The sequence below is a fragment of the Macrobrachium rosenbergii genome, chromosome 8 (genome assembly GCF_040412425.1).
Source record: "Macrobrachium rosenbergii isolate ZJJX-2024 chromosome 8, ASM4041242v1, whole genome shotgun sequence".
Lineage (NCBI taxonomy): Eukaryota > Metazoa > Arthropoda > Malacostraca > Decapoda > Palaemonidae > Macrobrachium > Macrobrachium rosenbergii.
Genome location: NC_089748.1, coordinates 7284799 through 7302360, shown reverse-complemented (window position 1 = coordinate 7302360; position 17562 = coordinate 7284799). Strand labels below are relative to the sequence as shown.

The window sequence follows — 17562 nt, the reverse complement described above, 5'->3', positions numbered from 1 at the left end:
GGGATATGCTGCTGACGGAACAAGGGTAGAATCAAGATTACCGAAGGGCTTCCAAAGCTGTGAGAGGGATATGCTGCCGACAGATCCGGAACCATTGGACTATGAAGAGGAGAACGGGTTAGCTACTGCAGCCACCAACTCAAAACGTTGGTTAGGGTACACCAAAAACTGAAGTGGCAACACTGATACAGCTAGGCTAGGGGGGAGAGCAGCAAGGCTGGCAACTGTTGAAGGTGGGCGACATGATCAAGTGAGAGGACAGGAAATGGGAAAATAGGCCACCCAAGGTTGGTACCCCCGGCAGGCTTAGAAAAGTCCTGATATCTTCTGAGCCTTCGATCCTGAAATAGAACAAGATGACGTTGCCTCTTCACTCAAGGGGGAAGAGACCTCCCCACCCAGAGAGAAAATATCTCCTACCCCTCTCCCAAAACTTCCATAGATGAAGCTAAGGAAGAATGGAAAGGGGTAAAATCTTCCAAGGAAGAAACAACTGGGGGAAGAATGCACAGAAGAAACCAGGAGACTGAGAAGTGGCCATCGGAGGAGAAAACCCCTTCCAAGATGGCGCCTTCTTCCTCTGATGCTTCCTCTTGGCGCAAAAAAAAAAATTCAGAGGGGAAGGAAGCGAGCCTTCGACTCACCCCCACCCCCAAAAGACGGGGCAAGAAACAAGACAGGAACCGTAGACAGAAACTCCCACTGGCTTTGGAAAGCAAGTGGGGACCAATGCACTGTCAAAGATCTTGCGACATCAACCTCTGTGTTGAGGGAGAGGGGAAAAACTTGCTAGGTTTAAGCAAGAAGTATCTTTGTACGAACTGAATACGAAACCCTCACCTGGAAACATGAAAAACCTGTCTTGTCTCTAACCTCTCAATCTACACAACACCTGAAAGACTAATACATTACAACATTCCAAGAAATTATGGAGTCAAAAATAAAAAAACATTGTTTGTTCATGAAAGCAGAGTACAAAAAACAAACACAAAGGAGATTGGTGTTGGGTTTGTTTAAATACGAAAAGCCAACAAAAAAAAAAAGTAAAATGATATACAGTAAGCCCCGTATTCGCGGGAATGTGTACCCCGCCACCCCATGAATAGCTAAAATCTGCGAATACTTACAACCCATCTAAAAACACTTAGAACTGCCTATTTTGATAGTTCAAAAAAAAAAAAAAAAAAAAAAAAAAAAAAAAAATCTAAAAATGCTTATATCTGAGTATTTTAATAGCTTTATCACAAAAAGTGCATTTAGTCATGAAAATTATATGAAAATACAGTAATTAGCAAATATTTCTCAGTGAAAAATACCACAAGCAGGCTAATTTTCCACTAACAATGTCTATATGTTCCATGGAGAAATCCGTGAATCGGTGAGTCCGCATATCTTCAGAACACGAATATGGGGAGCTTACTGTATAAGGAGAAAGTCTCCCAAAACTTATGCAGGCTTTGTAGCTAGCATAAGTGAATATATCATTATACAGACAGAAAAACATGTTGGAATGTTTCAATATACTGTATCAATACACACAAAGTATAAAAAATAAATATAAACAATATAAATTCAAAAGCAGAAGAGAAAGTCAAATGGCAGGACAGAGAAATGAATGCACATCTTGTCAAGATGTCAAGAGGGCAGCCGAAAGTAAACTGTGCAGAAATGAATGTATACCGACGTGAGTGGGTGGTACTTCTGCCCCATAACCAACCTTGCAAAAGTTTAATGGCCAGACTTCCAGCTTGCTGAAAGTTAATCCCTATGCATAAAGACCAAGGGTTTGTATTTGTGTAGGAACAAATACCATATACAGGTTGACCATCACTAATCCAGCAATCAGTAGTCCGGAACAATCAGTAATCCGGCACAAATTTCGGCTAGAGTAATTTGCAATGTTTCCGCACATTTTCAAATTTCCCGGGTCGCTGCGCTAACTCGCTCGCCGGCCGCTTCGATTTGGTGGCGCAGTGTGATGCATCAACAAACTGGTAGCCTAGCCTACATTATACTGAACTCTATTCACATATTAAAATTATTATACAAACATCAACATAACGAATGTGCATCTTTTTCATAGATCTTTTAACAAGTTATGCTTTACTACATTGTTTCCAATTGCGTATATTCTCGTATTGTTTTTGTATTATAAATTGCAATCAATGTTTTGTTTTGGGAATAATATCGCGGTGTTTATTTCGCGCATTTAACAAGTTCAAAGCGCTTTTCTTGCTTCTAGTTAGCGTAAATGAATATGGATACTTTATTTATTTGGGACACGGATATTTTTCGTTATACAAAGTGTTTTTAAGTCGAAATATAACTTAAATACGTTTCGTTGTGAAATTAATTTAGCTATTTTTTTTCGTTAATATATGACGTTCGCGGGAATTGCGGCTGGCCGTTTGGGGGTATGTTTGTTTTGTGCAAAAAAATCAAGATTCCATTCACTATTTTCTCTTGATTTCATCATAACACGAGCTTTACATACTTATCTTTTATTGGCGTGAAAACAGTAGTAATTTGTATTCTTTGATGCCCAGTAGTTTTGATTAAAATACATTCTCTCCAGTTCTATTTACGGTTTCATCCATGTTGCCGATGCACGATAATTTATAGTCATTAGCAGCTTGAACATTGTTTTCTCAGCTTCAGCTACAACTTACAGCTTTAAATTACTGTAGCAGTATATTTCCCTGCCGATCTTTTCTCCAAAGAGAATAAGGGTAGAGTGTAAAAAATATATCAGTCCTATTGTACAGTACTTAACGTCATTTGTAACATAAATACAGTAATTGTGTATTATCGTACGATGGTTGAAATACAAGCAAAACAGTTGTTATCCAATAGGATTATTAGCAAAACAACAGTTTCCCGTTCGGTTGTTTATGGCTGTACGCATTTACGCAAGAGTATAACGTTACTAACAATACTTTTATCATTCTCTTTTACTTTTTTAACTAGCAGATGGAATAAAGAGATGGAAGAAAAGAAGTTATTCTATTGTAAGTTGGTCTCTCTCGCTGACTGATTGTACCTGCTGCCTGCGCCTGCGCGAATTCTTAACATATTTCCTAAACATTTTCGTACCGATATTAATTGTTAACCCCATCGTAATCGTAAACTCAAAATATCGTAAGTCGAATTATCGTAACTCGAGCACTACCTGTATTTGATAATTGTCTTTTCTTTATTAACCAACTTGTACTGATTTATAGGATATTTTAATTCTAAGATGAGGTGCTTAGCTACTGGATTTCATGTATTCTAACCTAATAAATGGCTAATCTGGCACCCTCCAGGTCCCAATGATGCCGGATTAGTGATGGTCAACCTGTACAGTAAACCCCCATATTTGTGGGGGATGCGTACCAACCGCCCCGCAAATAGCTAAAATCCGCGAATACTTAAAACCATTCTAAAAACACTTAGAACTGCCTATTTTGATAGTTGAAACACAAAAAAAACTCTAAAAATGCTTATACCTCAGTATTTCAATAGTTTAATCACAAAAAGTGCATTTAGTCATGAAAATGATATGAAAATACAGTAATTTGTGAATATTTTTCAGTGAAAAATACTGCGAATGAGCGAATTTTCAGTGAATAATGGGTAGATACGTTCCACAGAGATATCCACGAATAGAGACCGCAAATGCTGGAGGTTTACTGTACCCTGTAGCACTGCCACACAACACCAGCATTATTTTATCCATCTGTCTCTTAAACCAGCTCATACTTTTGTGAATACACATTCAATTCAACATCAGCTTCCAGAATGACTCCATTTAACCACAATTACCGACTTAATTCCTCTATCAACTACTTCAAATCTGCCAGAAATCTTGCTGAATACTTTATTGGTAAACATAACTTGTGCAATAGTTTTTAACATTTTCAAGTCCAACTAGTTTTGGAAATCTATGTGCCTTTAAGCTAAAGCCACTTGCTGGTGTATCAGGCATCCAGGCCCATCACTATGTAACAAGTTTGTGATCAAAGATCTAGTAACTGTAACAGCATTAAACATTTAACTTACTGAAGCTGTGACTCCACCAACAACTGCTAAATTACGACGGTGACGACTACCTGTAGAATAGCGAGCATGAAGCTTACGTCCAACCCAGATAGGGATTCCTGTAAAACAAATTATTACTAATCAGCAAATATGCCAGGCTTTACATATTCATTCTTTCAACAAACATATTCCCCCTTAAATATTCAAGTAATAAAAGTTACATATGTTATTATTAGAAGAGAATCCTCTCATAATAGACATATAAACAGTTCATAAAAAAAGAATATATGAAACACTTTTCATATTTACATTATGCAGTATCAAAAAGTATATATCATTGCTGTAGTAGAGCCTATCACTTTACTCTGTGGGGATATCCACTTAAGAGTTCATCTAGAACATATTGTTCTTACAAGGATAAGAAATCACAGAATGGGATGCATTATTTCCTAATTTCTCAAATGCCTTTTTCATGATAAAGCTCTGATTCCTAACTATTACTGGTATTGTTTTGCTTTATATTTTCTTTATATTTTTGTTTTCTTATCAAAGTAAAAGTATTCTTCCTCTTTCTACCAACTTTTGTGTTAGTCTGGGACCTTCCTGAGGCCACCACCTTACTTTTGTTGCTTACTATTCCTTATAATGTTTAGTTTTCCATAGGAATGCATCCTTCACTTGGAATTAATAGCAGACCTAATTCTCTTAGGTGTTCGATTGAAGCTTGCCTTCAAAAGATGAATAAACTGGACCTGGAGGGTGATGTTTTGAGTCTCCCCATACCCACTAAAAGCCACTCAAGGCTTCTCTGCAAAACTTTATTAAGACTTTATTAAGCTGTAATGCCTTTAGCCTTTGGTTAAACCCATGTACAAGTGAATTACAGATATTCCATGATTAACAACATTTTGACTTGAAGAATTTGAGGTCAAGACATCATCAACTAATAATGATACTGGATATGTTAGAAAGCAGTTCCACTGGTAAGAGATAGCTTTGTGCAATACACTGTGCGGCCAGATGCAAGAAAGCATCCTTTCAGCTAGTTCCTCTGTCAGAAACATCACTTCAAACACAACTGAGCTTACAAAGTATTTTCATACATTTAACAAAGTAGATCACATTCAATAACTGAATTTTGAGTTGTTAACAATCTCTTGCTTTAGGGAGAGAGAAAATAAGTCAAAAAATTCCACTGCCCCAGAAATCATATAATGGTAAGTTGTAACGTTAATATATATTTTTTCTAGCATATACAAACCAGAAGTCTATTTATTTGGATACTGTATATCCTTGGCAACAACTGGTCTGGTCACAGTGGTTGATGGTGAAAATCATCATTCTTTTCTTAGCAACATGGAAAAATTCAAGGTTTGTTAGAGGCAGGATTACAATGAATGACTTTAAGTTTGTGTATCTAAGAAATATCTTATTTTCACGACAAAATTAAGTTTCATACATACTTAATAGGTAATCACATAGCTATAGGTTTTCAACCATGGCAGCCTATAAAATTCAAAATTCGCAGCAGCGCTTCCATTGTTTTATGTAAGTGACAAGCCCACCCACTTTTGGGTACTGATAGGAACAACTTTGCAGAGAGCTTCAATTCGTTTATGCCCTGATGTCCGTATGAGGGGAGGAGGGAGGGCTCCGACTCTGTAATTACCTGCTAAGTACTTATATATGAAACTTAATTTTATCATGAAAATAACATTTTCATATAAGTAACTTAACAGGTAATTACATAACTGATTCCACATTGAAAGGAGGTGGGATACATGGACATAGTCTACTTCAAAACATTAAGATAAGTAATGACTTTGAAGTAGAAAAGTTGCTAGCACTGATACAGTGCTTGTTGTTTCCTTACTTACCTGGTAAGAGAGCTACTCAGGTGGTACTGCCTCTGGTCGGTGCTCATCTTAACCTGTAGTGGTGTGGCAGTATAGCCAAGAGTCTGCCCTACTTTATGGGAACTTTGCAGCGAAGGAAGTTTTCCGATAGCTAGCCAAGTTTAACAAGGGTGCCTTTGCCCTGGCCGTGGACCAGAGTAAAAACAAACAATGCGGTCACCTACACTACAGTAAAAACCATACCCCCAATGACTAAAATTTGGTGGGTACTCCAGATACAATGTACCCCCAGGCTTCCCTTGAGACTCAAAACCCTACATCAAGGCAAGGGGATAGCAGTGGGAAAGAGAGGACCCTATGCCTCCTCTCCCAATACCATACCAGCCACGGATAAAGGTCCTAATGTACAACAATTTTCAAAAACAGTTTCCACATCCTTGAGGTAGTGCAAAGTGAAGACTGACTTGCATTTCCAAAAGGTTAATTGTAGAATGGCCAAGAGACACATATTGTGCCTAAACGCAAGTGAGGTAGCAACAGCCCCAACCTCGTGAGCTTTAACCTTAAAGGTAGGTAAGATGTCCTCTTGAATCTGAGAGTGTGCTTCGGAGATCAAATCTCTCAGAAAATAGGACAGAGCATTCTTAGAAAGAAGACAGGAGGAGTTCCTAACCAAGCACCAGAGGTTGTTAGAAGGTTCCAATTTTCTCCGTCCTTTGCAGGTAGTACCTAAGAGCTCTCACAGGGGGCAAGAGTCTCTCTTCCTCCTCTGATCCAAGGATGTCCATTAAGTTTCTAATGGTGAACGAACAGGGCCAGAGTTTAGAGGGGTCCTCATTCTTGGCAAGGAACCCAACAGAGAGGGAGCAGATTGCATCCCCTTGCAAAAAACTCTTTTGTCAATTGCTTGGAGTTCACTAATGCGTTTGGTGGTGAACACCGCCACAAGGAAGAGAGTTTTCTTGGTAAGGTTTTTCAGTGAGACAGAGTGGAGAGGCTCGAAGTTGGGACCCGAAAGCCACTCGATTACTATATCCTGATTCCAAGAGACGTAATCCGACCTCTCTTGCTTGGAAGTCAGAGGATCTCCTGAGGTCGCTGAGGTTCTGGTTGGAGGACAGATCCAAAACTCCATGTTTAAAGACTGAGCTGATTATAGACTTATTCCTTTTTATAGTAGAGGGCAACAACTTTCTGGAGGACCTCAGGTAAAGTAAGAAGTCAGCTATCTGGGTTATAGTCTTTCAGAAGAAGAGGTGTCCTGGCAGCTGTACCCGGTTTTGAAAGGCCTTTCACTCTCATGAGACTCCTGACAGTCTGAAGCCTGTCAGGGACAGAGCAGACAACCCTTCATGAAACCTGAAGAAGTAGGGTTGTCTGAACAGAAGAAGGAGTCTTGGGAAATCCACTAACAGTTGGAGCAGGTCTGGAAACCATTCCTTCTTGGGCCAGAACGGAGCAACTAGGGTCATTGACACGTTTCAATGAGTTGAAAACTTGTTTATTACCTCCCTGATTATCCAGAAGGGAGGGAAGGTGTACACGTTGAGGTTTGTCCAGTCCAGGAGCATGGCATCTGTCACCCACGCAACAGGGTCCAGGGGTGGGGAACAGAAGAGAGGAAGATGGTGGTTCCTCGAAGTCACAAAAAATCTATGGTCGGCTTGCCCCATAACCTCCACAGATCGTTGCAGACTAGGGGGTCTGAATTCCATTCTGTTGGAAGGACCAGCTTGAGATGGCTCAACTCGTCTGCTAAGACTTTCAGTCTCCCTTGGATGAATCGAGAGATAATAGTCACCTGGTTGCGTTCTTCCCTGAGGAGGAGATCTCTCATGGCCTCGTAGAGAGAGGAGGAGTGGGTGTCTCCTTGTTTACAGATGTATGACAGGGCAGTAGTGTTCTCCGCATGCACTACTACTGTCTTGCCGAAGATTACTCGAAAAGGACTGGAGGCCCAAGTGAATAGCCTTCAGCTACTTGACATTGATATGAAAGTTTCTTTCTTCCATGTACCACATCCTGGAAACTTCTCAACTCCCTCAAAGGGCTCCCCTACCTAGATCTGAGGCATCAGAATAAAACTCTAGGTCAGGGCTTAACAGAAGAACAGACTTCCCTCCTTGAAGTCTTTCTTCACACAACCACCATCGAAGATCTGCTCTGATCTCCGACATGATGGGGAAGACGAAGGAGTCAGCTCGGTCTTCCAGCTCCAGTTTGCATTGAGAAAGAACTGCAGAGGTCTCATGTGCAGTCTGTCCAACTTTACGAACGGTTCACTGAGGCCAGAGTACCCAGGAGACTCATCCACTGAATTGCTGAGCAGGTTGGGAGAGTGAGGAGCCTTTGAAAAGTTTGCGGGCAGGAGCGGATTCTTTTGGGGGACAGAAAAACCTGAGAAGTCCATGAGTTCAGGATCATCCCCAAATACAGTATCTCCTGAGAAGGAGCCATTTGAGATTTCTGTTCACTGATCAGAATGCCCAACTCATGTCAAGCGAAGGGTTTTCTTTAAGTCCCCCATGCGCTTCTCCTTCGATGGGGAATGGAAAAGCCTATCATCTAAATAAAAGCATAAGTTTATGCCGGGGAGATGGAGCCATTTGACAAGAGGAGTGAGAATCAGTGTGAAGACTTAAGGGGCTGTAGACAGACCAAAGCACAAGGCCCGAAACTGGAGAATTCTGCCCTGAAAGACGAACTGCAGGAGCTTCTTGGAGTCCCGATGGATGCGGACATGGAAGTAAGCATCCTGCATGTCCAGGGTGATCATCCAATCCCCCTGCTGGATGGACAACACGACAATGGTTTGTCTCCATATGAAATTTCACCTTCTGAATGAAAAGATTCAGGGTGCTGCATCTGGGACGGGTCTCCAGCCCCTAGATGACTTAGGGACTACAAAGAGACAATTGTAGAACCCTTCTGAGTTGTGCTCTTTGACTTCTTCCACAGCTTCCTTGAGAAGGAGCTACTCAACCTCCTGAGGAAGGGCCGAAAACTTCTCGGAGCCTTCCAAGCACAGTCAAGATAAGTGGAGACCTAACTAAAGGAGGCTTCTCCTTGAAAGGTGCTGTATACAACTAGCCAACATCAAAGATTAGTTACAATTAAGGGTAATGTAATACAGAATACGTACAGTACATTTCTAGATAGGATGAAGGCAGAAGTCAGCATGGTAGCTTAAAAAATAGCCAAACCTAAAAATCAAAGAATCCAAATTTTTCCTGATATTTCACATAAAAGGACTCTTACACCTCTTGACTATATTCTCAGAAAATTTTATTACAAAATTGAAAAATAGTTTTGGAGTTATAAGCCAAATCATAACCCATTATCACTGAGAAATTACATTTTCCGTAAATATGTAATGATAACTTCAGTATATCGGTAAATTTCAATTTAGCTATCAAAGAAGAATATCTAAATGCGGTTATATGGGAACTATATCCTAAAGAAAGTGTTGTAGAGGCTCTGTTGGGTGGAGGAGTCTTTCCACTTGGGCAATCAAGGCAGCTCAGCTCTCTTTTCAAGCAAGACGTCCGCTGCCCAACCTCGCCCGTGTTTTGACACACAATTCATTCAGTGCACTTATATTACTTTGCAAGTCAATTTTTGTATTTCTCTTGGCTTTGCAAACTTCTTTGTTCAGAAGAGACCATGCTGAGACCAAGAAAATTTAAAATTACACCACATTCCATAAGAGAAAGGAAGAAAATTCATTTGACATGAAGAGGGAGGCATCCAAGAGAGAAGAAAGAGGGGGACCAGGGGCCTAATATATAAAATATAATTCAATGTACATAAAATAATAATCACAGATAACACCAATATGATATAACATATCAAATTTTTCATAAAAACCTCAAAGTGTGAGACAACAAGCAAATAAATGGACAGACAGCAAAACTGTCATTATAAAACTTTGGGGGCCGATATCTCTAAACTAAAGTTATCAACCTTCAAATGGAAATTCAGATGTAACGAATTCACCTATCTCAATGAAACAAAAAGCAAATGAAAGCTAAATAAATTGTCTACAAAACTATAAAGTTTTTTTTTATTTTGTCCCAAAAATGTTTTTGGGATTTATTTTTCCACGAAATCGATCCAAGATTTTTCAAAAATCGAAAAATATTTGTAAAAAAAAAAAAAAAAAAAAAAACACTATTACTTTATTCTAATCTATAATACCTGTCTACCACATATATTTCAGTTCTTAGGTTGCAATAGTTATGGCTGAGTTTTTTTTTTTAAGAATTTTGGGGGGGCGGAGGTACCAGCAAATGGGGGGACAAAAAGGAAAATATGAATACTGACCTTTTCACTATACATAAACTAACCAATGCCCAAAATTTCAAACTGATTCATGCAAAAACCCTGAATTATTGATAAAAAACTATTTTTTCACATGCTCCCTTAAGTAGTTTTAACACCAACAATGTTCTCGTGTCAGTCTTAAAGTCACAGTGAGCTTAATGTCTTAGTAGGATAATGTAAAACAGTAGTGTGAGTACCAGCGCCTGTTAGTCTGGACTGTGGTTAATAACGTCCTTATTAGTGGAGCTTCTTAGAAGACGTCATTTCTAGTTGGCAGTCATGTGCGTTCTTCTACTGTTCAGAAGTCTCTCTCAGTTGAGACACTCAGTCTTCTTAGTTTTTATTATAGGAAAGGTGATAGAATAAGCCAGAAATATTACAATACTGCACCCCTCCACCCTCAGTAAAAAGAAATCCCCCTTATGATACTGTACCACTGTACCCCTCCACCCTTAGTAGAAAAAAAGGCATCCTCCCCTTCACCCCCTTTCTAAGACATTAGTTGAGATTATAAATCCATCTTAACAACAGGTTTCCTAACTTGAGAGAACTATCTTAAACTAGCATACAGAGAAGTATGACTAGCAGGTTCCACATTCTCCTGAATAGATGGAGAAGGCAACTGTGTTGCTTCATCTGAAACAAGCGGCCTAGTTGGAGAACTAGCTGAAGCATCAACTGGTGGAGTCTGTTGTGGTGATGGAGGAACAGTTCTAGTAATCATCTGGCCCTGGTGCCTCTTTACTACATTTCCTGAGGGCAAAGCACACTTGTAGGATAGGGGACCAGTCTGCTTGACAACAGTGGAAGTTATCTGCTCAGAACCACCAAGAGTATAATTTTGAATCATAACTGGCAATTCAGGTGGCGATGCAACTTATAAGGAGCGCCTTTATGCTCTTTCCTTTGTGCTTGCTGACGGTTCAAAACCCTAGATGACACACCATCAGCAAACCATAATAGGTCCAACCAAGAGCACAAGCATCACTGGTGACATACCTGTAGTAGTATGAGGAGTTAATCTATAGTTGAACAGAAATCGGTCTAAAGTGTCCAGTGGAATAGAAATCGGTCTAAAGTGTCCTGTATAGATGACTTAAAAATACAGAGTGCCTTCTTCTGAGTTTGCACCATTTTCTCTGCTAACCCATTAGTAGAGGTTTTGTATACTGTGGTAAAGTGCCTAACACCACCATTCTTACAAAAATCCTTCAAGTCCTAAAGAGGTAAAACACCGACCATTAGACACAATCAAAACAGGGAGACCAAACCGTGAAAAAGAATGTTGTAAACACTGAATAGTCTCCTTAGCAGTAGTACCTGAAGTAGGATGCACACCCAACCATTTGGAGTGTGTGTCCACTAACACAGGAAAGTAGCGACCACTTAAGGGTCCAGCGTAATCAGCGTGAAGTCAATGCCAAGGGTGAGTAGGCCATTCCCAAGGATGCAGTTCTGCCCTAGGTGGCACTGCTTTTAAAGATAAACACTCAAGACATGAGTTTGTCAAACTTTCCAAGTCACTGTCTAACTTAGACCACCAAAAATAAATACATGCAAGCTCTTTCATACGCGTAGAACCCAAATGTTGTGTAGTTCTAATAACAATTTAGCCCTCAGTTTAAGTGGAATGGCTACCTGAGATCCCCATAAAACACAACCATTTTGTAGAGCAAGTTCATCCCTTCTCCTCACATAGGGAGTAAATTCTGAATCTTTTAAAGTCTTAGTATTTGTAGTCCAGCCTAGCTCACAAAAGCACAACTGAGCATATGCTTGACCCATATCGAGTTTCAAGAATACCTTACCTCGAGCCAAACCACTAAACAAGTCATCAAGTGAAGGAATAGAAAGGCATAACTGAGCATATGCTTGACCCATATCAGTTTCAGCCTTACCTAAACAAGTCATCAAGTGAAGAATAGAATAGGATTTACCTAGTTTATAGTCCCCACATAATCTGATTTTGTTATTAGGTTTCAACACAGGAACCACTGCTGCGGCCCATGGGCTATTTAGTCACAGGAGAAATAATATCCTCTTTCTGAAGTTGGTCAAGCTCCTGATCAACCTTAGCTTGCAGTGCATATGGAACTGTACATGACTTACAAAATTTAGGTGGTACTGAAGGATCAACTTCAATAGCAAATTCACACCCCTTATAGCAACCCAAGCCTTCTGAGAGCACATCCAGAATTTCTTCTTACTAGAACTGGCCATAGCAGAGATGCTGTGAATGTTAACCAGCACCCCAAGCCCCTTTATAAGATCCTAACTAACAAACAAGGACCATCACCACTGACAACGACAACCCTAGCGAAACCCACCTCACAACCATTTTCAAGTTTAGCAGAGATATCAATGTCACCAGCCACCTCAAGAACACCACCACCATACACCCTTAGACTAACCGTAGGTGGGTTAAGTACCGACATTCCAAAGCTACAGGCCATAACCGTTCATACTGACCTAGAGAGATTAGAGTATAGGTAGCACCAGTGTCTACCCCCATTGGAACAAGTACCATATTTAACAATACATCAAGAATTATAGGATTAGCCCTCACTGCAGCAACAGGATAGACATAATCATAACACGGATCACCCGCAAATTCATTAGACAGACCACCCTCCACTGAGAAATTTACATTGCTCTTAGAATGAGCTTTCTGCAAAGACTGCTTAGATTTTACCTGCAAAGACCGCTTAGATTTTACCTGCAATGACTGCTTAGATTTTACCTGAAAACACTTCTTGATGTGACCTTTCTGCTTACATGCATGACACACTGCATTCTTAAAAGGACAGTCCCTTTTCCAATGTAACTTACCACAACTTAGGAATATTAGGTCCAACATTTGGATTAGAATTAGAAGGTTTAGCAGTACCAGTAGAATGGCTCTTAGCATTAGACATAAAAGTCTTCTTTGGATCCACTGGGGACTGTGGTACATGGTGTACTGAACCATTTGCCATTGTTTGTGTCCTTTGACGCAGTCCCTAGCTGTGGCCACACTAACAGCCTTCTCAAAGGTTAATTCAGATTCAGCCAACAACAACTGCTGAACCTTATCACTATCAAGACCCATGAAAAACCTGTTGCATAACATTTCGGACAGTGTTGCCCCTAAATTCACAGGTATGGGCCAGTGCCTTTAGTGCCACAACAAAATCATTAACAGGCTCTCCTGACTTCTGAGCATGAAAAATAGAACTTAAAAACACTAATAAATGAGAACAGGTTTAGGTTTACAGTGATTACGCAGTCTCAATTACCTGCCTATAGGTGCTCTCTTCAGGTGTCTGGCGAGACAGTAAATCCCTAGCCAAACCAAAACCCTTTGGCACCACCAAAGTGAAGAACGCAGCAACTTTCTTAACATCTTTAATTTCATTAGCTATAAAATACATATTAACCCTACTACAATAGGAGTCAAAATCCTCTTCCACTTCACTGTACAGATTAATAAAACCAATCACACCTGTCATCTTCACAAATATACTACAGACCTAACCAAGCCTCAAAGACAACAGCAATTATAGCAGTACACACTAGATGATACTAGCTTACAAGACATAGCCTAACATTAGGCTAACAACCCAGCACAGCCACCAAATACAAAGCACAGGATTTACTCCACATAAGAACAGACTTAACCTAACTTAGCCTACAGCCCACAAAATAAACATTAGCCTAGCCTAAGACACAGGTTAACTATAATAAAACAAACTTACCGTAGTAAATAGTACAAAATAAGCATCTAGCCAAGGAGGAACAGCTTAGCCTCACAATCCCAGCACTTAATCTCTGACAAAGAAAAATTCACATTAACCTGATCCCGTACTCGTCACCAATTTCATGTGGTATACGCTTAGCCAATGTCAAAGATTAGTTACAGTTAAGGGTAATATAATACAAAATACTTACGATGCATTTCTATACAGGATGACTGCAGAAGTTGGCATGGGAGATTAAATAATTTCAACACCAACAATGTTCTCGTGTCAGTCTATACAGTCACAGTGAGTCTTAATGTCTTAGTAGGATACTGTAAAACAGTAGTGTGAGTAGTAGCACCTGTTAGCCTGGGCTGTGGTTAATAATGTCCTTATTAGTGGAGCTTCTTAGAGGACATCATTTCTAGTTGGCAGTCATGTGCGTTCTTCTTCTGTTCAGAAGGCTCTCTCAGCCAAGGCATTCAGTCTTTAGTTTTTATTATAGAAAAGGTGATAGAATGAGACAGACGCATTACGATACTGCAAAAGGGATGGAGTAACCCTCCTTTAGGACCTTGACTACCCAAGGCTCTGCTCCTCTGCAGTTCCATTCCTCCCAAAACAGGCGGAGCCTGGCTCCTACCGAGGCATGAAGGACTAAGCTTTCATTTCTTGGGGGGAGGCTGGAAGGTGAACTTCTTAACGGACCTTGGTGGGGAAATGTAAACTGGTGCAAGGTCTTGGCTGGGGCTTCTGCTTCCCTCCATGAAAGGCCTGGGGCTGCAGAGGAGAGACTGACTTAGCGAAGAAGGCGGAGGATTCTCTTGGTCGCTTTGTGGACTGGGCTAGAAGATCGTGCACTGACTTTTTCTACAAGTCAGATAAGACCTCTTTGACTGTGCCTTGGGGGAAGAGATGCGGCTAGTCCAGGGGAGAGAAAAAGAGAGTTGACTTCTGGGTTATGGTGACCCCTTTTGTGGTGAAGGAGCAACACAAATCTCTTTTCTTTAAAACTCCCATGGCAAAGAGAGAGGCGAGTTCTAAGGAACCATCCCTTACTGCCTTACCAACGCATGACAACACTCACAGCCAGTCTGAAGCAAAGTCTTCTGTTAGGTCAGGGCAATCCTCGATCTTCTTTGCTAGAGACCCAACAGTCCAATCGAGAAAGCTAAGGACTTCAAACACCTTAAAGATGTTCTTGATGAGACGGTCCAACTTGGGAGATGAAAACACAACCTTTGCTGATGCAAACGCAGCTCGTCAAGACGAATTGACTAGGCCAGAGAAGTCCCGTTGGTAGGAGGCAGATTGGCAAAGAGGGAGCTTCTCCAGTAGCATTGCAACGATACCTTGAGGAGGAGGAAAGTACTAACTTCAAAGCAAGTGATGCTGGAGCAGCGGGCCAAAAGAAATCAGGAAAGATGACCAAGAAAAACTTCAGTAAAGTGGAATATGATGGAGGGGGGGGGTGGAATCCTGTTCACAGTCCTCCTCATCTGACAAGACAGGGAACAGACATATCCTTGGTCTTGGAAGCCACTGGGGTTTTCTTAAAAAAAAAAAAAAAAAAAAAATAATAAAAATAAAAAAAAAATAAAAATTCTCCACTAACTGGCACTTGATTGGAGCTAATGAAGGGTCTTCATGGGCCAACAAATGTGCTTGCAAAGAAGGAGGAGGCACCAAGCATACGAGAGTTGGTGCCAGGCACTCACGAGCTGGCGCCATAAGCTTGGGAGCGGGAGCCTCTTGTGAGGAGGCAGGCGCTGAGTGCTCAGGAGAAGACAGGCGCCCAGAGGCAGGAGGGAGCTTTGAAGCGGGTGACGGGCACCTGAGCAGATCTTTCAAGGCGCTCGAGATACGAGAAGGACTCTGGGCTGTCCCAAGCAGACAGTGGTCGAGCTAAAGAGGAGGCAGGAAGCAGATCAGCGAAGCTGCAGGAGGGCTGAGGACAACGACTGGCTGCCTTGTACCTCTTGACTGGAAGAACAGAGCAGTTCACTCAGCAGTTACCTCTTGTCAGGATTGGAACCTTCCAATTCTGAAAAAAGTTGATGCACACTCATTGAGACGCCTTTCCAACGGCGCTGTTGCATCCTGGGAACAGGCAACAGGCTCGACGGAGGGGGCAACTACACGTGGGCAAGCCCCACCAGCCTCCCTTGGACCTCCGCTATGTCTTCTCCCCGGTGCGGGGGAGCAGGGCAGGGACCTTTATCTAGGAGCACCGGTGGGACGAGCAGCCACCCCCTCAACATGCACAACACTTTCACTTTGCACATTGGTAGAATCTTTGTCCAACAGGACCTTCAGGAAAGCCTCCAATTCTACATCAGTATTAACCACTAAATTAATTTTCTGGTTGAACCTTGATTCGAGGCTGGCAATAGCATTAAGACTGGAAGCATGGGAAACTGGCACAGGAGTATGTGGTAAAGAAGTAAGAGGGCTAAGGATAGGAGACATGGAAGGGATCGGAGGAGAAGGAATGGCGCTATCATCTACAATAACTAGGTAAAGGGCCAGACTCTAAGCTAGATCTATTCTCAGCTCTAGAGGCTACCTTCCTCTTCCTGTCCCTTTCAAGTTTGTCCAAATGAGACTTCAGTACCTTCAACTTTTTATCATCCCAATCCTACCATTCTATGCAAGTCCTATCCTTATTGCATTCCTGCCCCCTACATTTAACACAGTGTGAGAGTCATAAGGAGACTTTGTTAACCTAGTCTTACAGCCTTCGCTGCAGAAACGAATGCTTGAAAAGCTAGAATCAGACATTCTGAAAAAAAAAGCTAGGAATGCAGTTAACCAAAGCTCATAATATAACTAAAGCTTGAAGGCCACAACAAAATTTGAATACTTCACCAAAAAGAGGAAATAACATCCGAAAAACGATGAAGCAGACTGTGGAAAGCCACCAATGTTGGTCGGAAGCTGGCAGAAAATGAATTGAAGCTCTCTGCTAAGTTGTTCCTATCGGTACTCGAAAGTGGGCAGGGCCTGTCACTTTCACACAACAATAGAAGCACTGCTCCAAACTTTGAATTTTTTAGGCTGCTGTGGTTGAAAACCTATAGCTTTGTAATTACTACCTGGTAAGTTACTTATATGAAAATGTAAATTACAATTAAGATTTGCTATTTGTTCCTTCAAAAGTAACATTCTTTGTCTTTACTTTACAAACTTCCTCCTCATGTGGGAGGTATTGTTTCATGGAATAAAAATAGAAGTTATGAAAGAATCAGAACTCTGCCATGTCCTAAGCAATTTGTCCCAAATGCAAGACTAGAGGAATAACCACTCACTGGCCCAAAAATGTCAGCTTCATGGTCATTTGTACAAGCAGGAGAAGGCCGACTCCTGTGACACATACAGCCTGGCATCAGATGTTAAGGGTAACATGAAACTGTACCAGTTTGTTTCATTACATCAAACAATCTTCCAAGAAATACTCAAAGGAATCCTTTTTTCATGTGAAATAATGGGAAAATAAGTCAGTACGCAGCAGTCCTATCATCCAGAGATGAATGATAATGCCCTACACCAATCCACTTGATAAAAAGATGTTGCGTAGCTTGCCTCCATCTGCTCAACCAACATGAACATAGTTTTGGCTGTTTATAGCTAGGAAGGCACAGTGGGAG

The 17562-nt window shown here is 41.0% G+C and overlaps 1 protein-coding gene across 3 annotated transcripts in view; it reads right to left on the bottom strand.

The window, feature by feature from the left end:
- Positions 1-17562, bottom strand: part of LOC136840582 (E3 ubiquitin-protein ligase RNF19B-like) — a 173847-nt gene that overhangs the window by 27299 nt on the left and 128986 nt on the right. For all 3 annotated transcript variants that reach the window (XM_067107230.1, XM_067107232.1, XM_067107231.1), the window contains exon 9: positions 4042-4139. In XM_067107230.1, the coding sequence (XP_066963331.1) occupies positions 4042-4139 (98 nt within the window). The remainder of the gene's footprint in view (positions 1-4041; positions 4140-17562) is intronic.